Source organism: Camelina sativa, chromosome 8 (assembly GCF_030686135.1).
Source record: "Camelina sativa cultivar CO46 ecotype springtype chromosome 8, ASM3068613v1".
Taxonomy (NCBI): domain Eukaryota; kingdom Viridiplantae; phylum Streptophyta; class Magnoliopsida; order Brassicales; family Brassicaceae; genus Camelina; species Camelina sativa.
In genome coordinates this window covers 17,498,919-17,524,092 of record NC_141887.1, presented here as the reverse complement: position 1 = coordinate 17,524,092, position 25,174 = coordinate 17,498,919, and the positions used below count along the sequence as shown (strand labels likewise).

The 25,174-nt window shown below is 31.3% G+C and overlaps 3 protein-coding genes and 1 long non-coding RNA gene across 16 annotated transcripts; all 4 read right to left on the bottom strand.

The window, feature by feature from the left end:
* Positions 1-4,431: 4,431 nt before the first annotated feature.
* Positions 4,432-4,909, bottom strand: LOC109126042 (uncharacterized). The gene has a single exon (XM_019229105.2). It carries the CDS (start codon positions 4,796-4,798, stop codon positions 4,583-4,585), a length of 216 nt encoding a protein of 71 aa, XP_019084650.1. The 5' UTR covers positions 4,799-4,909; the 3' UTR covers positions 4,432-4,582.
* Positions 4,910-6,138: 1,229 nt separating this feature from the next.
* On the bottom strand, positions 6,139-8,537 carry LOC104709533 (uncharacterized). The gene is made up of 6 exons (XM_087460665.1): positions 7,453-8,537; positions 7,320-7,375; positions 7,009-7,242; positions 6,641-6,932; positions 6,375-6,571; positions 6,139-6,292 (listed from the first exon to the last, which is right to left on the bottom strand). Exons 1-6 carry the CDS (start codon positions 8,026-8,028, stop codon positions 6,139-6,141), a joined length of 1,509 nt encoding a protein of 502 aa, XP_087316791.1. The 5' UTR covers positions 8,029-8,537.
* Positions 8,538-9,818: 1,281 nt separating this feature from the next.
* Positions 9,819-13,161, bottom strand: LOC104707174 (uncharacterized). Of its 13 annotated transcripts, none has more exons than XR_015563137.1 (6): positions 12,999-13,161; positions 12,682-12,842; positions 12,251-12,304; positions 12,104-12,154; positions 11,903-12,013; positions 11,579-11,813 (listed from the first exon to the last, which is right to left on the bottom strand). It is a non-coding gene; the product is annotated as an uncharacterized LOC104707174 (long non-coding RNA). The 13 variants fall into 13 exon arrangements; XR_015563138.1 differs by having other exon boundaries at positions 11,903-11,964; XR_015563140.1 differs by having other exon boundaries at positions 12,104-12,146.
* A 4,014-nt stretch (positions 13,162-17,175) lies between these two features.
* LOC104707172 (uncharacterized) lies at positions 17,176-20,160 on the bottom strand. The gene is made up of 11 exons (XM_010423472.2): positions 19,907-20,160; positions 19,705-19,792; positions 19,446-19,619; positions 19,293-19,364; positions 19,127-19,204; positions 18,931-19,055; positions 18,749-18,821; positions 18,567-18,628; positions 18,078-18,461; positions 17,853-17,943; positions 17,176-17,560 (listed from the first exon to the last, which is right to left on the bottom strand). Exons 1-11 carry the CDS (start codon positions 19,984-19,986, stop codon positions 17,366-17,368), a joined length of 1,422 nt encoding a protein of 473 aa, XP_010421774.2. The 5' UTR covers positions 19,987-20,160; the 3' UTR covers positions 17,176-17,365.
* Positions 20,161-25,174: the final 5,014 nt, after the last annotated feature.

Here is a 25,174-nt window from a genome sequence, read left to right as displayed (position 1 = left end):
TAAAATTCAGTTTTTTTAAAACCACACTTCCAATTACGTACTTGATATGTCACCATTCATGGCCTTAGTAAATATATATAGTCAATTTTAGCAAAAAAATTTACTCGTTTTTTTTACTTTAATACACTAACTAGATAGTGACCCAGTAAAGTGTGGGGAAATATTTAAGTAAATTTGGATTTTTTTTGTTATAAAATAATAGTAAAAAATTATTTATTCTATACATTTTATAAATTTATATATTTAATTTACTTAATTTCATATTTTGATTTCCACCCGTAGTCGGTATTACTATCTTTGTTTGGGTACAATATCAAATTCGCTAATAATAAATTCGGTAAAGTCTGGAAAAAACCCAATAAAACATGTATTGACCTATGATATGGTATTACAAATTAATGTGATCGTGTTTAGAGATCTTAATATACTAACTGATATTAACAACATTGCAGTTAGTAGAATAACATGTTAGGATATATTAACTTTATATGTGAAAATTACAATTAGATTATGTATATGTATATTGTCAACATTATACACTTAGCATTGTATATATAGTGAATATTGTGTATAAGAAAATAAGTTTTAGCCAATTAAATATATTGTTATTGTATCCTAAGATTTCTTAAACAATAAATAGAATCAGTTAAATAATTTTAAAAATATTGTTTTTACTATTTTGTAAACAAAGATAAACTTTCCTTTTGTTAGTTATTAGATTAATTAAAATATTATAGCATTTTTCTTAATTTGCCACATCAAAGCTGATTAAAGTTCTAACAACATTGTTTAAATAAGTATATAAAGATATTTTTTAAATATAATTAATGTTGTATCTTAGTTTAAAAATATATCTATCATTATTAAACAATTTAGATATGCAAATATTTAATCTTAGTTTTATAAATAAAATTAAGTTTTATAATTGTTCTAAATAGTTTGTTATTGTTTCCTAAGATTTCTGAAAAAATAAATACAATCTTCTAAATAATTTTGAAAATATTGTTTTATTATTCTGTAAATCAATATAAGTTTTTCTTTTATTAGTTATTAAATTAATTTAAATGTAATGACATTTTTTGTAATATATCACATGATAGTAGGGTTAAACTTTAACAACATTACTTAAATAAATATATAGAGATTTGCATTTCTATATTTTAAATTTAATGTAACAATTATCACAATTATCGACTAAGTTAAATTATCAATAACCAAAAATTTTGTCAAATATTCATTAGTATTATTATAATTGCTAGATTAAAAGAACGTGAATTCACAATCTCACCTAAAATATTATTCTATAAATTATTTCATAAAATGTTTTAGATGCAAACAACCAGTTAAATCATTATCTTATTTACATCTATATATAATTTATCATATGTTTTACCATTAAAAATATGTTTTATTGATAAAATATGTTGTTTATCCATCACTTATAACATGACTCTATGTTAAGCCGATTTTATGTTATAGAGAGAGAGGGGGGACTTTCTTCTTCATTGTTTGTACCACCGCCGTTAATAATCGAATTAGGCGAGGTCAAGAACGGTCAAAGGCAGTGGACGACAAGGTGGAAAAACTACTCGGTGCAAGATCTACTGTGGAGGTCAAGTATCTAGACTGGCGGGATAATCCAGTCAGCCAGAAAGTTAAAAAAAATATGAGCATAATATTCATAATATAATATTTTAAATACCCAAGAACATCAGGTAGCTCAACTAAGTTCCATGTCTCACTCTTTTCTACAGATGCATTGCTTTGTACCACTCTGTTTTCTCTGCAACCGCTCGTAGGGATCTGAAGATTTGAGAGAAAATAGTAGTGAGTCGTGATGTTGTCTTTGATGAGACAAAAAGACTTGAATTAGTATCAGAGCCCAGGTTGAAATAAGTGGACCTAAAAAGGTGGGCATGGACTAATGTTTGGTGTGGGGATGCCCATCAATGTGATACGATAAGAAAGGTACCTCAAGAATACCTTGCGAATAAGTAGCACCAAGTCAATGGTGACAAGATTTCGCAGAGGAAGAGGCCTAACGTTCGTGGTCCTTGGTTTGAGGGAGAGTATTGTTGGGATACAAACCAACGTCCCACAACGAAAGATTAGAAAATAAGTTTTGATATTAAGATTAAAGATTGTACAAATAAATTAAATACATAGAAGTCGAAAGCCAACTAGTACATATGAACTAAGTCTAAAATTATTGGTGGCAAACATGCACATACATATTTCACTAAAGACCACATGATCATGATGATGCTTATCCGCCTGTTTCTTCATAATATCTTGAGCTCACTGCAAATTAGCCATGACATGATGGCTTTGAAGCAGTGAACTGCGTTGTTAGTGTTTTTGGGGCCATAATGTGTCACAATCCAATGAATATGATTGATTTTTGGAGATGAGATTCCTTCTCAGATTGGGCACATAATTGACATTATTCAGAACTTTAATCGATTTTCCATGAGTGTTAACTCTAACAGAACCTTGTCCCTATGACTCCACTGAATGATCATCAACACTGAATGATCATCACCAAGAAGAATTGTTGTTGATCCTCCTTCTTGAAAACTACAAAACCAATCCCTTATGGACGTCATGTGAGACGTACACCCAGAATCAAGCACCCACACAGATCTTTAACCATCTCATCATTAACACTTAGTGATGGGTTCTATTGTGTCACTTGTTGCTGATTTCAAGGATAGTATGGTGAAGAAGTTTAAAATGTCGAACTTGGGGTTGCTGTATTATTTTCTTGGTTTGCCACCGTTGTGACTATAGGAGTTAGACGAATTAGGGGCTAAAATTTACTGGTGAGCTTCTTGAAGTTCAATCACACAACTATGTTGAATTGGACGACCACAAATTTGACACACAGTTGGAGAAGAAGAGTTACCAGATTGATTCCAGCTAGAGGAACTTACTTGCTGAGAAAAACCTCTACCACGAGTGGAGTATCTGCCTCGTCCTCGATTGTTGCCGCAACCTCTTTGTAGTTACATGAAAAAGATAGAATCTCTTGATTGTGACTTTTTAACAAGATAGTCAGCACATGTATTGTTACAGCGTAGAGTAAAATATAAAGTGAAAGAGGAAAAATAGAGTTTCAGCAGGTTAAATCTTCTAACTCCGAAGGAAAAGCATGTCACTCATCAAGAGTGTCTATCAACTGAATAATCTCATGGAAATCTGACTGAAATGCAATATTTATAATAGATATCGATATAAGGGACCTCATCGCCTAAAAGAGCATCTCAAATTCCGCATGAAGGGGGTGGGGACAAACAACACCGAAGACCTTTTAAACCCAAATGCCAGAGGTGCTAAACAGGTGGCTCTATTGGCGGCCAGAAGGACTGAGGGACCATAATCGATGTTTTTGCTCTAGCGAGGTGGAAAGAGCCTGCTTCTTTGGTTTTATGCTGGAAGGTGTCATCAGGGTGAGTGTCTTTGTTCTCAAACACCTTGGAATTTTGAACCTTCTAAATAAACCACATAATCGATAGGAAGTTTGAAAATAACTATGTTTGGAGAACCAAATTCAATTATTTTCTAAGCCAAGTAAATTTTGTGCTTGACCAAAAATTATACCAAATAAACTACAGACTAGGTAATAACCCGCACTACGTGCGGAGTAAAATAATTATTAAATAATTTTACTATAATAACCCGTTTTCTGAGCAGCTATCTAGCCTATTAGCTTCTTGCCCGCATCCCAAACTACTTATTTACAAAATCTATTATACTTATAGATAAAATCTTATTTGGATCCTAAAATTTGTTTGTGTAGTATATAATTTTAGTTTTATTTGAATATGTAAAAATTTTGTATAAAAATTAAAATTTAACCGTATAACTATTCTAATATCAATTTTATATAATCACACATGAGTTCTTGAAATTCATTTTAAAGGTTTTATAAAAATGTAACAAAGGGTTACAATTAAGTTAAAAATCTAATATAAAAATTCGATTTTGGGTGTTCTTGACTTTTGTGAAAAATACAATGGTATGTACATATAAATATTATAAAAAATTGAAGACACAATAAGATATAGTGACTCGAACTCTCTGGCGACTACACATCAGCTTTTTTTACAGAATGTTTCTCTATTAATATATAAGGGATGAAAATTTAACTTAGGACACACATGACACCACATATTACTAAAGTGTGAACAAGTAAATATGATATAGATTTTTTCTTACAAACATAGATATTGGGTAATTATATGTAAATTGTTATTTTCAAATTTTATCATCTTAACTATAAACAAACTAAATAAAGTAGTTGATATTTTAATTATAAAATAAGAAGACATGAGATGTTGTTGAAAAAAAGAAGTCTTCATAGTACTGTATGTGTTCATACTCTAAATGTATGAATTGTATGAGTTAGTGGTATATATGGATCGATCATCAGATTTACAACAACCAACTGTTTTTATTATTAATGGTGAAAAATATAATACATAAAAGAACAAATTGAAGTTTAGGAACCCATCATCAGAAACAAAGTTAAGAAAAATAAATAAATAAATATATAGCCACATGCACAAAGATGTTAATTTAATTAAACGTCTGCAGAGGAAACCCTTGGATTAGTCTGGAGGGTCTTCTTCGATTTCTTTGTTTTCCAGAATTTACTCTTCTTCTCTTCAACGTTGTCCTTATTCTCTTCCTCTACTTTTGTCTCTGCAAGCTTCATCTTCATCTTTTCCTTATAAATCTTCCTCATCGCGTAAGTCTCTACAAAACTTGCTGTACTCGATCCACCAACACCGTACATCTTCCCAAATATAATTTATCTAAGAATCTACCCGAAACTTTTAAAATCAAGATTGGTCTGAAAATTATATGAGAATGGGTTTTAAAGGATAAGAGAGGGTTTGGTGTTGTATTTATAGGGTTGGTTGGTAGGGAAGGTAGGTACATGGAATTTTGCCATGGGCGGCCAAATTTGATTTTTCTTCCGTTTTCTTTCTTGTTTCCTCATTTGGGATTTTCTTTATTTCGTGGAAATATCATACAAAACGTAAGAAATTGGAAAAGTAAAAGTATATTTGCTTGGGAACCAAGGGATTGATTCTCTCTAATCTCTACCATACAAGCGACCAAAACAATCCCTATCACTGACAAAACACGACTGACAGGCCAACTTAAATAGGAGCGTCCATTGGTGTTTCCATCCAATGTCAACTTAGTAAGGAAAACTATACATTAGATAACAATCTGAACCAAATAATTAAGTAACGCTACTAATATGTTGATTAAGATCTTAAGGTGACATATTACACTTTTAGATGTGATTTCAAAAGAATTAGTTTATGAGACCGATTAAGTAGGTGAGTGGAGAAGCAAAATTAGATGCATGAATATGAAGATGATTTACAAAGACAAAGTGATTCTCTTAAGGAATTGCGGATGATGAGTGACTATGATGTTTTTGAAATATGATTATGTAAATAATTTTGATGGCAAAACTAGTTAAAAAAAACAGAATATTAAGTGAAAGTAATTACTAAATAAGCTATTTGATGGTGTCATGCATGACGATAGGGCCAACAAATAAACTCTTTTAGTCAATTTGCTTATGTCATGGATGACGATAAGTCCAATATGACCTCTTTTAATGATATAGCATATCACATGTAGGATGTAGCATTGTATAAATAATATGAATTCTTCGTTACCACAACAGTACTATTGAAAGAATTAGTAACTAACCTTGTTCCTTTTTTAGTCACTGAAAGAATTGTGAGATAATTCACATAAGCTTAAACAGAGTAAACACAGAGTAACTATTGTGATAATAATAAGCTATTTACAAGGTAGCAGAAATGGTGGATACTATCTGTTGTTTAGGTTTCTCTTCTGAAAATGTAACTGACTGTTGTGTTGTTCTTTAGAGAGTTTCATGAGACACTTACTATAGAGAAAACTAGACACCTTAAAATTCCAGCAACAACAAAGTTGAGATTGGTTTCTAGCTCCCTCAAGCCACATAGAGAATTCTTTCACAAAAAATGTTCCATCAATTGAACCAAAGTTATAAAATTATGTTGTTGTAACGATATAGCTCAAAGTAAAGCGGCATGAGTCCCACATGTTGCAGATACATAAGTCTTTTTAGTTGTTAAGCCCCCAGTCATATCGTTGGTACTTGACTTCAAACTGAGTATCAACTAGACAATCAAACAAAGCTTCTGAAAGTTGTGGCTCCAAGAAGGTTGATGCATGCTTCAGTACCTCCTCTTTACTCTTTCCAAAATCCACCCCATACCTGTAGAAACAGACGTGTTTAAGTAAATCGACATAACCATGTAACTAAATTTAATTTGAATGAGATATGTTTGAGACTTAACCAATTAAAGATTTGGCTGATGTATGCAACTTTCTCATTGAGATCAACTATGAGTCCACCTCCTCTTAAGAAATCACGAGCTGCTTCCATGAGTTCTTTATCAATCTCTCCAGGCGTGAAACATCGAAGAGCTGGTCCAGACCGAGTTCCACAAACCAGAGCAAAATGAGTCAGAGGCTCTGCATAAGGCAGAGCAACCTAAAGACAGGAAACATATCAATAAGCCATGAGACTTGACTCAACATACTAAGCACTAACAAGTTTTACCTTGGAACGTTTATACTTTACACCAAAGGGTTTTATAGGATTAAAAATCGGTCGTTGGTTACCCCTTAGAATCCCATTTTGTATAGCCGAGAGCGAGTAAGTGTGGCCACCAATCACATACTTGAAGTCCATAAACATCTTCGTTCGATCAAAAGTGCCAGCTGGATGACCACATACTAGTATTGAATGTATAGCCATCATGTTATAAAGGTTTATGAAGAACGCAAGCTTTTCTTCTTTCTGCATATCTTCAATCCCTACTCTATGAAGCTCCTGGATTGTTCTTAGGTACCTTTAAGAATCAAATAAAACTTAACTCAGTGATTAACACACAAAAATAAAAATAAAGAAGGCAATTATAACCAAACCTTGCAAACTCTTCACTCCCATGGACGCTTCTGTAATCCACATGTAATCCATCTGGAGAAGTGTAAGCTTCAAGAATTGCTAGATATACAAGTCTGAGCCTAGACTCGATTTCCGCGACCGACCTTGGCTTCAAATCAATTATTCCTCTAGGGATGTTGTGGCATTGAGATGAAACTAGAGGGTCATCGTCTACAAACCGATACAAGTGATTCCCATTTTCAAACAGATTCTCCCTGGTTGAAAGAATGCAAAATAAGAAGCATGCACAAGCTAAAGGAGAACCATTGGTGTTTGTTTTTAAAAAGCTTACTCTACAACATGTTGAAAGAAGAGTTGTCTTGCAAGCTTTCGAGCAACTTCAACTGCCTATACAACAAGATTGGATTATAACCCATCAACTCTTAAAAACGTCACAGTACTGATCATACAATATTATTACTTACCGCTTCTCTTTCAAGACTTTGATCCTCGCATAAGAAATCCACAGCTTCTGAACCTAAGAAAGAGTTTTTGAACCTTCGCATTTTATAAAACCGATCCTTAACAATGCAAGGCTTCATCTTAAGCACTATTAAAGCTAGTTCATCTACAGGATCTTTACTCGATGCATCATCTTCCCCTGAGAAAGGTGACAGAGGAGCTTCCCGATGTGGTGCTTCTTCTATAAGATGTCTAATCTTCTCCTCAAGCTCTCCTGACTCCTCCAATATCTTAAGCTCCTTAAAACTCCCAACTAACTCTTGATTAAATAATACCTTAGGAACATCATCTTCTCCTCCACAAATCTTTTCAAGCTCAAGCTTCCTTGTCGGGTAAATATCAATGTTAATCTCGATGTATCTTAGTCTCTTCTCATGCAAAAACAACCTACATTCTCTGCACTCCTCGCATCCTAATCTTGTATACAGTATAATCCTACCTTTCATCACTAAAGACTCCAATACCACTTCTTCTTCTCTATCAATCGAATCATTATCGTCGTTCTGCATCATCTTCAAATAACTTAAAGGATTCCACATAGACTTACCTTATGCTTTTGGAGATTCCAATGATTTCACCTCATCATCTCGAGTACCACTGTCAACATTTAGTTTCCCCGAGAGGCGACGAATCAATGTATGTACCGCAACTTCACTCTTCACTCTAACGAAGTTCTTGATCGCTGCTGCTTTCTTTGTCCACGCAGAAGAAGCTGATGATGAATTAGCATCTGTTGGTGATGATGAATGGTGAGAGTTGCTTTGTTCATCAACCGTTTCCTCCAGAGCTTTCGATGTTTCATGATCATCTTCATGTTTTGAATCAGCCGAACTCTCACTATCATCATCATCACTATCTAAAGACTCCATCTCCTCTTCCTCTTCATGGATATCTATAGACTCTATCTCCTCTTCCTCCTCCATCGTCTCCTCGATTTCGATAACGGTTTACGAGAAACCTCTTCGATATCAATAGATTTTATCTCTTCCTCTTTCTTCTCCTCAGTTTCTTCCACATTGTGTTTATGAGACACTTCTTTAGCAATGATCTCAGCAGATTTCGTCATCTCCTCTGATTGTTCCACATTGTGTTTAGCAGACACTTCTTTGGCGATGATCTCAGCAGATTTTGTCATCTCCTCTGATTGTTTCACATTGTGTTTAGGAGACACTTCTTTGGCGATGATCTCAGCAGATTTCGTCATATTGTTCCACATTGTGTTTAGGAGAGCTCTCCATATCCATCGACGACGATGCTACAACAACAGATTCGGAAGCAATCAAACAGGAGACAAAACAAAAACCACAATTACTGTCACATCTTCAAAACACTAATTTAGCTTTCAGTTATTAAAAAAAAAAAAAAAAAACTCGAAACATATATATACCACAAATAATGATTCCTAAATCAATTCAACATAACATTAAGAATAAATCCAAAAAAAAAAACGAAAATGTATTGAGAAACTTACGGATCCGGAGAGAATCAGAATGGATTCACAGAATACTACGATATGGATGTTACAGAGAAATGAAAATTTTCAGGTCACGAGTCTAATACTTTGTGTACAAATCAACTGAATATTTTTGATGGAAATCGAATTGGAAGAAGAGGGAGAGCGATGTTCAGACAGAGGCAAGAGCGAAGCAAAGGAACCGAGCGAGAGAAGCGGGAATCTCATGGGTTGGGGGGGTCGATTTGTAAATAACTCTTAACTTTGGGGGGGGGAGGTTCCTGTTTTTTAGAGCAACTCCATATATTATATTATTATTATAATTTATACTATAATGGACTTACTGTTAATTATAACTAGGTTAGACCCGCGCTACGCTGCAGGATTGAATTTTTATTTTATTTTTTTATATTTTTTTGTATTTTGTATTTTTTTCCGATTTCATAATTTAATATTTGTTATTTAAAATTAAGTTTCATAAATTTATGCTGTTTGAAATCAAATTTCATAAATTTTTGATAATTTCATTGGTGACTTTGTTTTTTTTTGTTATTATTAGATACTTGAATTTTTTATTTCATAAAGTTAGTTGTTGAATAGATTTTAATTTTATTACCCTAAAAATAAGTTTAGAGATTTCAAACCCTTAGTTCTTGATTTGTTTGTCACTAGTAACATAGATTATTCTTTGATGTCTACATTGTGATTTTTTTTTATAGATCGTAGTACAAGTTTAGCCACTTCAACATTTGTCTCCTTAATCTCACATAATTTATCTCTTACAACATATTTACATATTTATACTTGTTCTTGTCACTTAGTTTATTTAATTTTTCTGTTAATATTAATTCTGTAAATAAAAATTGCAAACATAAATAAACAATTACATAAAATTATTCAAAAATTGTAGAGTTAAATAAAGAATTACAATTATTTAATAGAAAAGTGAAATAAACATAAACCCAAAACCCTAAACCCTACGATACAAAAACCCAAACTAAACTAACCAACCAAAGAAGATGACTGATTCAAAATCAAACAAACAAAAGACAAAAGACCAACCAACACTTATATATGTGTTAACCTGACGGATAAAACTCGAGAATTTATTGTGCTTGAAGAATCTCGGAAGAAGGTCTCTAGAAAACTCCGGTGGATTCCAAACGATGAAACTCTTGTTGCTCTAACTCCACGAGACGATCGAATCCGATGAAGAATCATCAACCATCTCATATGTTTTTGTAAGAAAAGGTGGGAGTGAGCTTGATGCACCTCCATGATTACTCTCATCCATCTCTAAAACACTTTCAAAATCTTTAAAAACTTTCAACTCTTTGATTCAATCTATTGCCACAAAAAGCTATACAAATCACACTAAAAAAAAGCAGAGCAAGAGAGTCTTTACATCAACTATAAGTTTAAGAACCAAAAGATAAAAGCTTTTCATGTCAATAACTTTAGTACACAGAAACTACAGTTAAAGACTCAAAGAACTCTCACTGATTTCGATCAAAACTGGATAAGATTCAAAACCCAAAATTCCCTTAAAAGAAGAAAGCTTCGAACTTGAAACAAAAACCCCAAAACCTCACCACTGTTTCTCAAAATGAAGCTAAAAGCTTCTAAGAAGCCCTTAAAACCATAAACCCCTTTAAAATTCAACGAATCTAGAAACCCTTTTAACATTAAAATCTCACTTAATCAGAGAAATAAAAAAAGGATTAACCTTTATATTGCTTCTGGAACCTTCTCTGCTTCTCGAACACAAAGAAAGAAAGAAAAAAGCTTCTCGATTTGTGTGGGTATTTAAGTAAATCAAACAGAGAATATCAAACAGAAACGATTTGTCTTCTTATGTGTACCTCTTTTGTTCAAAAAAAAAAAAAAATGTGTACCTCTTTCCCTACCATTATTGCTGCTAAAATATCAAAGTTATCTGTGGAGAGAAGACCGTAGCTTGTAAACCAGATGGATAGAAAGTTATTTTTTCTTTTCTCCTAAAGTTATTTTATCAATACTCTACTATACACATAACGCTTGATTGAACCACATATACTAGAGCATTAGCATTATGCACCATAAGCATTAAGGTACATATGCTATGAGTAATATAACACATTTAGTTGATTGGTATAGTAGTAGAATATTAGATATTATATTTATATTAATATATAACAATAATTAAAAAATATAATTTAAATATGTTTCATTATTAAAATTAATTATCACTCATTGCTATATAATTTTTTAAAAATATATTTTACATTTAATAAATTTAATAAATTGTTATATATATAAATGTATAATTTAATAATTTTTAATTATATATTTCTAATGTAACACATTAATTACAAATAATTAATATATATTATAATTTTTTTTATAAAAGTTTATATCTATATTTGCATTTTTAATTTCAATAAATTTTTAAAATATATATAATATAATAGATTAAACTAAAATAAAACAATAATATATATTATAAACATTATATCCACATTAATATTTTAATGTATTAAATAAATTATTATATTATTTTCAATAATAACATTAAGTAGTTTCCCATATATTATCTTATAACAAATAAATTTATCTTTTATGAAATCATAATTTTCTATTTTTACAAAATAAATTAATTATTTAAAATGATTTTAATATATATTAATATTTTAGAGTTATATGCTTAGGAAATGTTTCAGAACATATAAGAAGAGAGCATATGAAAGCATCTGCAGCTTCTAAATGCTCCCTTATATGCTCTCCTAATAAATGTTGATTGGATGATAAAATAAAAAAAGCTTCTTTGTATGCTCTTCCAATCAAGGCCATAGTGATAAGCTTTAGTTTACTGGCGTCTTTGACGGACTTACCCTTTCACACACATAGACAAAACAAATATTAATCTCACAGTGATAAGTTAGTATTATTAACTAACTTTATTTTGTTTCTTGTAAGCTCACCTTATTGGAAGCCCTCTCAAGACAATACCACTACAATAAATCGCAGAAACAGCACTTTCTGCCTGAAATACAGGCAAATATACATAACAGAAACCTACTACCCATTGTTAACTGAAACATACAAGCCATAAAATCCACTAAAGTTTCTTTCTCTCTCTGTCATTTACAAACAAAAAGAGAGTATGACAAAGCTCTTTTTACCTCTGCATCAGAAGCGAGCACACAGAATGAACGCAAGAGCCAACTGTTGTCCTGCAACATCAAAACAAAATGCATAATTAAGATCATATCTCTCTCTCTGTCATTTAAAGGAAATAGAGACAATTGCATCAAAGAGTTCTCTTTGACCTCTGCACCAGCAGGGAGTTTAAAACAAGAGCCAACTGTTGTCCTGCAACATACCTGGAACTCTCCTCGTCGATGCAAACAAAATACCAAATCAGAAACATATTAGATTCAATTAAGATAATACTTAAGTCAAATTCTTTCAAAAAAATTCTTCAAATCTACCACTTCAATCCAAAGAACCATTATATATAGTGTCACACTTTTGCTCAATCACACAACTATGCCCACCCAAACCACTGCCATCATAATCAATCTTTTTATGTTTTACTCAAGTTACAAAATCTCAGATGATCCTAGAATTTAAACAACTGATATTATATTCATACCATAAGCTTTCCAACACAACTAAGCTCACGGCAAAAAATCGAAAATGAGAGAGTGAACCGGTTTACGAAACCACAAACCCCACCAAACTAACAAACATAACACACCTTCGCAAAGGAGAAATCATAAGGAATCAAGAGAGAGCAGAATTACGACTTGGAGGCGGCAGAGGATTCTTCTTCGAGCTAGTGACGGATGTGCTTGACGTTACACCTTACGACGGTGGCAGTTTGCTTGACGTCGCCCTTCAATAGCAACACCACGGCGCCTACTCCAACCACCGTCAAATCCATTCTTCCGATTAAAATCCAAACAACAAAGGACCCTAATTTTCTAATTCCCAATTCATATAACCCTAATATTAATCAGATATAAACAACACTAATTCATCAAGATCTACCAACGAAAACGAGAAGAATTGTACCAGCAGAAGCATAGAGCATGTCTTCGTTTTCGTCATCACCGTCTCTCGAGCACTAGAGAAAGAAAAAAAAGAAACAAAAAAAAAAAAACTTTTGTCTAAAATTTCGGCCAATCGGATCTCGCGTTTTGCTACCCCTGTTTTTTTGTTGCAACGAAACGATCTTAAATCTTACGTGTATGATTTTTCTGTTTTTTTGTATGATTCCTAAAGTTAAAGAGAATAAATAAAAAATGACGTGGAAGAAAATAAATCTTAACGTGTATTAATTAAAATGTTTTAATTGGATACTGATTTTAACTGATCTGTCAATCTATGCTTTAATATTGAAGCTGAAGTGTCAAGCTCTAGAGAAAAAAACACCTTTATCTTTTATTGTATTGATAAGTTTATGAATAGATTTAACTGTTAAAATGAGTAATAAATTATAATTATTGGATAAACAACTAATAGTACATATATTTTGGGAAAGAAAATGAAGATAGAGAAATTAAATATCAACAAAAGCAGTTTTGAGTCAACTTCTTATTGAAATTAAGATAATAATATTTTGGAAATAAAACAATACAAAATTAGAGTCAGATATTTTATTTTCCAAAAGCCAAAAATTAATTGAAAACATTGTAATGTATCATATGTGTAAAAAGGATTTAATGTTTGTTTATTTATTTACTATGAGGTTGACTTTAGTAAATAATTTATGTTTTATATGTAGGTAAGAAAAAAAGGGAGATGAAACATGCACAAGCTTATTTTTCTATGAGAATATTTATTTTAACAAACTAGGTTTTGAACCCACGTGTATCGTGGGTTTATTTGATATATTTTGATAAAAATTATATATGATTGATTACGGAAAATTATTACTAAGGAAAGAAATTAAATTTCAGATACACAATTTTTTAAAATATAAAAATCAGTTGTGTTATAAAATCAAATCTGTTAAAAAAATCATAAATTTAACTTGACGTCCAGGCGAGGCAAATCAAACTGATGACCTCACATATCCTAAACCATTTTTTTTACCACCAGAAAAATGAAACAATTTTATAATCATGAATTTAACTCATTTTCATATTTAATTCATCGCTACCACCTATGTTTTCGTGTTTTTTATTCAATGTTTTCTTATTTTTCATATTCTTTCTTGTCATTTTCATTGTCAAATTTTGTGTTAATTGTCATCATAACTTTTACTATTTGGTTATTTGTGATACTCTTTTTCTTCTTCTTCCTCGTCAATTTCTTCACATTCTTCCACTGAAAAACCTTTTTTAGACTACCACACAACTTGTTAACCCATCAAACTCCAAGAACAAAATCATTTCTTTTCTCATAAAATTTGTGAAATTCATGATTACCAGCATAGTCAACACATGCACCCAATTATTGACAATTTTATCCATATACTTGTTTGGTTTTAGATCCACACGTTTAGAAACTTCTCAAACCAAAATCCTTACTTAGTTTATAATATTTTAAAAACATTATAAAATATACTAATAATTATTTATTTAATATGAATCATATGATATATAGAAATCTATATATACATTTTTGGAGACATTTAGCAAATAAATCCTAGAGTTGGAACCTAATTACAATCATGCCATTGACATTAATTATTTTTAATTTATTATTAACTATTTATTAAATTATGATAAAGTTTCCAATTTTTGTAAACAATTATTCTCCTATAATTGCAACTTTCCAAAAAAATGGAACTACTACTATTTACAATAAATAGTAATTAAATAATTATTTAAATAAATATAGCATTCCTTAAATTTGAATAAAAAAAGTTCTTCCTAATCAAAGTAATAATGCGTAATTCCTAATCAAAGGAATACTTTTATTACGTATTTAAAACGAATTTTTACTTTCACGGGTTTCGTATGATGAGTTTTTGCGGATTAAAAATCTTTGAACATGTTGCGTGACCCGCCTAGCAGGGCGGGTTTGGACTATAGAACCAACACTACAAGCTATTAGTTTATCTCATTTATACTATAGATTTGTAATCCTAGTTTTGAAAATTAACTTATAAATTATTAAGTATATGAACTACAAAATATTACACATACTATAAACATTCTCAATATTTCAAAAAAAAAAAATATATACACATAAAAATATACACTAACATACTATATATGCAGATACTCTGTTTAATTCTGGAGAATATAACACATCTAGACTTTTATAAAACGTAAGAAGAAGAAAAAAATTCTAAATTAATTGAAATATTGAAAACTTAATAAATTAAAAATTATTATTTAAAATACAATAATTTATAATTTAGTCCAGCGGTGTACCGCAGGTGAAATCCTATTATGAGTACACTATAAGAACATATTAATTATAAATAAATAATATCAATTATATTATATCATCAAATAATATCAACCGTATCATATTATAAAATAACCTTAACCGTATATAACAGTAACCGCTTGAACCGTAACCGTATTTAAACGTAACCGTTTAACCGTTTGTTAAACGGTTCTGGTTAAGGTTACAAAAATTTCTAACCATAACCGATGGTTAATAAACCTTAAATGTAACAACCGTAACCCTGATCATGCCTATGTATAGCTGATAAAATATGTGTGTTTGTCGTCCATTCTTCTTCTTTAAACCTCAAAATTTGACTCAAACATTAAATTAAGGTCTTGCGATGTCAATCCTTCTTCCTTAGACCCAAAAATAAAAAATTAATGAAAGAATATCAACTCATCTATAAAATCATACATAAAAATATGTTTTACACCTCATAAGAAATAAAAAACACAAATGTAGATAAATAAGATAATTTATGTTTTGCATCAATATTTATAATATTTTAAACTTTTAAAAGGTTTCGAAATATAAAATTTGAACCTTTTAAAAATTTTCAATATTTATAATATTTTAAACTTTTAAAATTTAAAACTTATAATATTTAAAATCTTTTTAAAAGCTAAGAACTTTTAAAAGTTTCAATCTTTATAATATTTAAACTTTTAAAATTTTTCAATATTATAATATTTTTTTGAAACTGTTTAAAGTTTTAATTTGATCAAATAAAAACCAGATCAAACCAAATAAAACTTTAAACTTGGACGCCTGATAAATCAAGCTTTCCTGCTCATTCGTTGTTGGAAGCATATTAATCTTATTTATACTGGTTCTGAATCATTGTCTAAAAAAATTCTAGCCGATGTGGGATATTGTGCTTAGTTCTTTGATTTCCATAAATTTAAAATTTTTCTTTTTCTAAAAAATTCTGTAAATTTAAAAAATGTTAATGAATGACATGTCAAATCATGATAGGTTGTTTAAAATAATTCTTAATATAGAAAATTCTGGAAATTGTATAAAATGTTAATAAGTGATTTGTTAAATTTCTATTAGTTGTTTAAAATCCTATGTGGACGGCCTTAGGAGCTTATAACTCCTACTTTTTATTTTCTTAATATAGAAAATTCTGGAAATTGTATAAAATTTTAATAAGTGATATGTCAAATTTATATTGGTTGTTTAAAATCCTATGTGGACGGCCTTAGGAGCTTATAGCTCTTACTTTTTATTAGTATAGATTTGCAATTTATCTAAAAAGAAAATTACTAATATTTAGCAATATATATATATATATATATATTAGTAATATATAATATTTTTACTAATATAAAGTTTTACTAATATAAAATTAAAACAAAATTAAAACAATATATATATATATATAAATATTATTTTACTAATATAATTAAAACAAAATTGTATGTACGTTTGGGTTTACAAGTGGTTAGGGTTTAGATTTTCTAATTAAAACGAAATTATGTCGGTTTGGGTTTACAAATGAGATGGTTAGAGTTTAGATTTTACAATTAGAACGAAATTATATGATAGTTTGGGTTTACAAATGAGATGGTTAGAATTTCAATTTTTATAATTAAAATGAAATTATATGCCGGTTTTGGTTTACAAATGAGATGGTTATGATTTAGATTTTACAATTAAAATGAAATTATATATCGGTTTGGGTTTATAAAAAAACGGTTTCAGCTTTTAATTTTATAATAAGATATATATATATTTTGTTTCCTTATTTTTATAAAGAGATGAATAAACAAATTCTTAAATGTATTATGACAAGGCAAATTCACATTGGTTAAAATAAAGTTAGGGGTGAACCCAAGAATTGTTTTTAATAAGCTCAATTTAGAAATTGAAATAGTGAAACTTACACCAAAATAGTAAGATTCGTCTGGTCTTGTTCAGTTCTTAAACGCAAGACGAAATAGAGAATCTACCGATGATTTGTGTTTCTGTACATTGTAAGACATATATACAAAAGTATTCGCTTCACTCAACAAGCAAGAATCCACCCTTCATTTCTTCTTAGCATCGATAAACATAGCACGAGTCCAGTGTTCAACATCCTCGGACTGTGAAGGTGGTGGCGGGTACTTAGGATGCTCCACCAAAGCCCATCCATTCATATCGTTGTTCTTCCGGGTTGATGATGCCGTTGCAGAGAGATAACTGGCTCCTGAATTTGGATCCTGGTTATAACTTGCATTCCTCTGCTCGAAAATATTTAAGAGTAAGAGGTGTCGTTAGAAAGAGACCGTGAGGCAACAAAACATATGAACTGCTTATGCAAAACCAAACACCAATCAATCCAAGTAAATGTCAACATCTACAAAGTTTCGTCATTTGTAAAGGATTTGGATGAAAAATCTAATGTGTTACGACATATCTGGAAGTTATATAAATTTTTAAATCGTTTAATGGGTCCTTAAGCTGTTTTGAACATGTTTGAGGGTTTCCTACAAAAAAAAAAAAAAAAAGGGAGAAAGAGGAATTAGCATATACCGGAAGATGGGCACTTTCAAGTAAGGAGCTTGAGATGACAGAGTTAGCGTTCCAAATGGATTTGTTGAGTTGTTGAGCCTGCTTGCATGATCTGCATCATCAGAACACATAAACGTATCAGCAAACTATTCACTTATATAAAGATTCAAATACAAAAGGAGAAAAAAGAAACTACATGTGAAGAGGATATCCGAAAGATGTGCGTCAAACATAAGATTGGTTTACCTTGAAGAAGCCATTTTCAGGGAGAAAACAGACCGAACCTCCTTTGATGACGAAAGTGTGGCCAATAACTTGGCGAATGCTTCAAAAGTCGAGGCCTCGGGAGGTACTTCGAGGAAAAGTGAACTGTAACAATACGCTGTCAAGCACGCAACACTTTTCTTGAGAAGAGCTATCCCTTTCTGCAGATCTCTGTGTGACTCAATCGAATGAGGAGAAGCAGCGGAGTACTTAAAGCTGCTGTTTCCAGTAGAGTCCAGACGGGATTCTTTTCTTTCGGATTCCATGGAAGCTACACCAAAGTTGCTGGAGTTTTTATCTGTCCATGAGTTTTCAACGCTGGTTGAGCAATAATTTCGGCGGGGTATGAAGAGAGGATACTCGTTGCTAAAACAGAACAAATGACAGGTTTAGTTTCATTTATTTTTACCATCTTTCAAAGCACACATATATGTAGAATGATGACTCCAAAAAGGGGAAAAAGGATTGTACCTTCGAGTAGGAGGACTTGCGTCCCAATAGGAATTTCGTTGCCATATACGGGAGCAAGAGCCCTGTGCGTTGAAAAACCAACAGACATGGACGAGTTTACAAGAGGAGAAAGTAAACTATAATCTTTTTGCTGATAGATGATTTCTTGCAATGCAAATGTATTGAAGACAAAACAATCATACCGCAAAACCTGAGCTATGTAGTGCAGGAGCGGCTAAGTTGTGAACAACAAGGTTCAGCAGTTGGATCATATACCTGCTCCACATGTCCAAAATTTGGTCTTACAAAACCGGATATATACCACGGAATAGGAAAGGTTGAAACCCAAATGCATAGCCTTAAAAAAGAAAGAGTAAAACATTACCCTAAAGAGACAGCAAGCTCTTCTGATGGGATGGAATGAGGGTCCAAACCACTTGGTAGACGTGAATTGCAAATAAGATTATATTGACGACTTGAACCGTTCTGATTCTCTCCGTCAAGACTAACCTAAATACAGTACAGAGAAACTAGTGTAAAAAACTACTCCAAAAAGATAAACAGAAACATAATATACATACCCGGCGTAGAGGGAACAATTTGCATATTTGCTTCACAACCACTGACTGCTTATGAAGACGCTCAGATGAAATTGCCATCTACAACCAAAAAAGAACTCAACTCTATACATTACACATTACAAAATTACATAACCTATAAATCAAATCCAGAGCAAAGGTTTCATACATGACCAAGGCTCTGTGTACATATTAGATTAGGAAAATACTTCTCCACTTGTTCAACTCTTATTTTCTCCAACTGCAAAACAGAGTAGTTATCAACAGACTGTGTGTATCCATCATGCTTATGATACATAAAGCATTGAACTTTTTTTCGTACCGTGGAACGAGCTGAATCAAGAACACCATATTTAACTTTAAGATCACAAGATCCTCTTTCAATCTTAACCTTCCCTTGATTCACTAATTCCTTACTACTCTTAAGTTTACTCTTCAACTTTGAAAGCTTCTCGTTTTGAATCAATCTCCAATTCTTCTGATCATCAGCTTTACCCTAAAAAAATACGAATCCAAAACATAAAGCTTTTTTCAACAGAACAAGAGAGATGATGATACTTGAACAATCTCAAAAACCAAACCTTAGATTCTAATAGCTCACTCAATCTTGAATGTAAAGTATCTCTTCGAGTCTTGAGTGACTTCAACAAAGTGTTATACTCGATCAATCTGTAGATAATTAAAAAAAAAAAAAAAAAAAAAAAAAAGAAAAAAAAAAAAAAAAACTATCAGAATTCGGAAAAAAAAAATCGAGAACAAAGCTATGGAGAAATCGATGTAAACCTATGATTAACGCAAGCACTACAGATACAAGCACGATTAGTATTATCGCAAATAGCGCAGTTGCTGGATCGTTTTATCATCGTTTTATTCGAGAAACATATTCCCCGGGGAGAATCACCGGCGATTTAAGGTCGGAGATAGAGAGGGTCGGCGACAAATTGGGAAATTAAACAGTTTGTGTGTGTGTGTGTGAAGGGGTAAACGTCGTAGTTAAGAGAGATGCGGATATTTTCTTAGGCTTTGATTTGGTAAACGGTAAACCGGTATCGATGCGGTATGAAATTTAATGGTTTGGATAACCAATGTACCAAAATCCAAAATAGGTTAATTTTTTTTAGGGTAGGTTTTAATCCTCGCTACATCGAGATTTTTTCGGGGTAATTAGTAAGAAAAAATGTATATTGTAAAGGCTTTTGTTTTTGTTTTAATGCAGTTGAAAAGCTTTATTGATTTTGGTTAATTAGATAAATTTATATATAGTAAAACTTTTATAAATTAATAAAGTCAGAGTCATGAAATTTTATTAATTTATAGAGGTTTTAATTTATTAATAAATTAATAAATTATTGATTTATGAAGAATTTTTTTTCATTTTCATAATTATGAAAATTTTCTACTAAAAATAAGATATTCTTTTGTTATCGCTCACATATTTATAAAAAAAATTTAATTTATAATCTTGGCAATAATAATAGGATGAATGTCAATAGTTTACTATATTATACAGGTAAAAATGATAAATATTAGAAGTTTAGAGTTTATAAGAAATTAGTGATAATATACTTCATAGTAATGATGAAGTTGTAGAAGGTATTGTGGTAGCTTTATAACTAGTTGCATGTAAAAAAACACTTATCGTCTCTACGACTCTTCATAATTTTTAGATAAGATTTGAGAAGACAACACTAAAATTTTTTGATTCAATAAAAAGGATTAGAAATAAGCTCCAACTAGAATGCATATTCAAAAATAGGCAAAACAACAATAAAGTCATATTTCACTAAATTATTTAATACATATATATATACATATATTATATTATTATTAATTTATGATATTGATTGGACCATATTTTTACATAAGATTTCCAAAAAAAAATCTTATTATTTTATCGAATTGTGTCATTTTTTACACCGGTCCAACTCGGGACCGGAATAAACTATTAATTTATAGCGAGTATTAATTTAAAAAGTATTAATTTATAAAAATTATACTGTAGTTTAGGTGGAATTGGATAGAATTTAAATCATATAAGTGGAATTTGATAGATGTGAAGGTACAGTGGGAACCTAGTTGAAAAGGGAGACTAGTACATGCATGAGAAAACGGCCAAAATCAACTCAGACTATTTGCGGAACGCTTTTTCATACACAATCTATGATATCATGCATTAATCAATGCGAATTGACTATTAATTAAAATTTCATACCTAAACTTTATAAATCCAAATTGATTATTAATTCAAATTTCCTATCTAAATTTTATAAATTTAGCCGATTTCAACATTTTTCAAGATTCTAACATGAGAAATCAGAATAAAAAAAACTAGCTCGTAAACCAATAGGACATATTGACTTCCACAGGTTTTTGTGAACAAAAAGATAATATATTATCTTCCGTCTCCCTTCTTATTCTTCAGTTACCTAGAAAATTGAAAATCTGGACTTCAAAACCTAAAATCAAAAAGTATCAACATTATTAAAAACAAATGAATCTATTCCTGTATAGAAGATTACGGGATCTAGATTTTACAAAATTCAGATCTACAGAAATAGAAACCCTATTTTTGTGAAGGGGATTGATACTTCAACTTCCGCCATGGATAAAGTATGTGAAGATAAAGAATTCTCATTTCTTCATGAAGAATAAAAACATCCTCTCATACTATACTCAGATCAGTGCTTTCATGGCTAACTGAAAAAGAAGAAGAAAAACGGAAGATAATATATAAACTTTTTGTTCATGAAAACCATATAAATCAATATATAAACTTCTTGTTTTTAAATGTGCTTTCCTTGGTTTGAATCCTGGTAACAACATTTTATTTTAGTTTTATTTGAGCTATAAAAACGACGTGGTTTTGATGTCTACATGGCACATGGTCATCTTGTAATATTGGCATCTCACTCAGCGCCGTTAAACGGTCAATTAACACCGTTTATGAAGATATTGAAATCGGCTAAATTTATAAAGTTTAGGTAAAATTTTTGAATTATCAATCGATTTGGGTTGATAAATGCATGTTATCATAGATTGGGTATGAAAAAGGCGTTCCGCTAATAGTCTCGGTTGATTTTGATCATTTTTCCAAGCATACCATTCTAACCATAAAAAGCTTATATTGTATATATTTTATATAAAAAGTAGGTTTTGAAGTCACGTTATGTGTTAGTTTATTCGATATAGTTTGGTGAAAAATATATAATGATAGTAAATAAATATTATCTTATAAAAAAAATTAAATACTTTCAAATACACGATTTTCAAAATTATAAAAAACAATAATGTTTAAAAAAGAATCATGAATAATCTTGTTTTTTCATATTCAATTGGCTATTAACACCTATATTTTCGTATTTCTCTTCATGTTTATCGTTTTTCTTACTCTTCATATTTCTTCTTATCATTTTTATTGTCAATTTTTCATGGCTCGTTGTCATCTTCACTTTCACCATCCATTTATTCGTTATACTCTTTTTCGTCTATCTTTTCTTCCTCGTCGTCGTCATTTTAATGTCCTCACTTTATTTCTCATACACTTTATCTTGTTCTATGTAAATTTTTTATCGTTATATGGTTAAAAACAAATTAAGAAATCTAAATTTACTAACCTTTGCAAACCATAGCTCCATAAGCCTATGAAATAACTATCCAAAAAAATATTGCTCATTTGACCTTATGAACTCGATATTGGACCTTTTTTTTTGTCAAAACTCGAAGTTATATGTTCATAGTGGCAAAAGCGATGAATATATATATATATATATATATATATATAAAGTGGTGCCATTAAAAGTAGTAATCAACACTAATTGTGATCGATATCTCAAAATTATGATTGACTACAATGCCTTTGGTTATTATTCATATTGAAAGATCTAGGTTTAGTTGAATGTATTCATATATTGTTTTTTTTCAAAATTTTACATATCTCTTTTCTATATGTTGCTTTTTTTTTCCTTTTTATTAATATTTTTGCATATAAATATTAAAATTAAAAAATATTAATTAATGAGTTGATAAAATATGTTAAAAAGTGAAATGGTTGATCCCAACTGGTCGTTTAAAGTCCTACGTGGAAGGATTCAGAAGCTTAGCTACAACTTTTTGACAGTATAGATTACATAATAACTCTCTTACCACCATCCATATCCCCCACAACCACCACCCCTGGCCATTGCCGGCGGCCACCACCTCCGACCATTGCCGGCGGCCACCACCTCCGACCATTGCCGGCGGCCACCACCTCCGACCATTGCCGGCGGCCACCACCTCTGGCCATTGTCGGTGGCCACCACCTCCAGCCATTGCCTGCAGCCAACATGGCCATCTTCGCTGGCCACCATATCTGACCACATCCGGCGACCATTACCTCTGGCGATCACCACTTCCGACCATCTTCTCCAGCCACCAGCTCTGGCGGCAATCAATTCTGACTACCACTATCTCCGATCTTTGGCTGACGGTCATTACTACCACCACACCACTACACCATCAAACACTAAAATGGTAATTTTCTCTACCCTTAATTTTATTTTTCTAATTTTGAAAATAATGTGCTATATTTTTAATTGTATTATTGATTTTGGTTATTGGGTAAATTGGCTCATTTTTAGTTATGATATTAATTATATGAATTAATATAATTTCCTTAGGACCTTACATTACAGAAAATGAAGGTCTTTAACGGTGTTTTATATAGAGGTTTAACGTTGGTACATAACCGACTTAATTATATTCGCGTTGGTTTTTAATGTGACATCTCACCGTTTGATGTAAATTTTTTTTTACTTCAGTTATAAAAACGACGTAACTTTAGTGACACAAAACTAACGTCGGTTTCCAAAAAGTTAACATCAGTTAACAAACCGACGCCGTATGAATATGTCACTAAAATAAAACTACTCTTTGTTTCTTTCAATAGACTTAACTAACTACTGTTTCATCTCTTTTCTCTCTCCTAATACAGGCGACTCTTCATGAGAAGAACTTTTCCGATCTCTCTGCGTTTTTTGGCCGGCGCTGGCTTCTCTAGCGTCGGTCAGATCCTTTCCCTTGCTTTAGTTTACTTTGATAGATAATTCATATCATCGACATATGATTCCCAAAATAAATTGTTCGATGATGGATATCTGAAGTTTTATTACTTTTTTCCGCTTTCAAGAGAGTTTCGTTCCAACCACAGTCTGACATCAGTCTCGAAGTAGTGGCGGTGTCTTTCGGCTAGGGTTTTGTCCAGGCGGCTTCGTTATCTCAATATTGAATATGTTCATCTCCAACATCGTCGAGTCCATGACTATGATGATGTTAAATTCTTCAAATTGAGAAAAGAATTTCAAACCCAGATTTGGGATCCAGGAGGGCCTATTTACAGATTTGTAAAAGGTGGAATACGACTCTGGACGGATCATATCCACAAAAACCGCCTTATGTTTGTTTTGGCGTTTGAGATCTCAGATCACCATCACACCACAACGTCAACAATTTCATGTATTTGTGGTGAAGTATTCTTTTTTATTCTCTGTTTGTTTCTGTTGGCTTTAGGGATCTATTGTTTGACTCTAAAAGATGGATTCATCTTGATTTTGATGATGAACCGGTGTCACTTTCACAGTTGTCAAAGGAAGAGATGGATTTGGTGATTTGGAGAAGTCTATAACTTTTTTTTGTTTGGATGATAACAATCCATCTACGGTTTTCAAATATCCAAGATAAAGTATTGAAGTTCATTCCACTCTCGATACAAGAATGGAGACTTCATGTTGAGTATCTCCATACCATATTATTGACATCATAGAGAAAGCAAATCAGACTATTGAAGACTATCGTTTTGTCTCTACTTCTGACCAACATGATCTTACAACCGTCTACAATAGACATGCGAAACTTGTGTGCCATATTAGATTTAGTTTCAAATATTTATTGGTTACATATATGACAACAATCATGGGAGAGAAACCAACAGATATATCATGACGTACATAGAGATTCTTTGTGGGAACCATCAAATATTTTGATTTTATGCAACGGCAAGTTCGACAAACATTT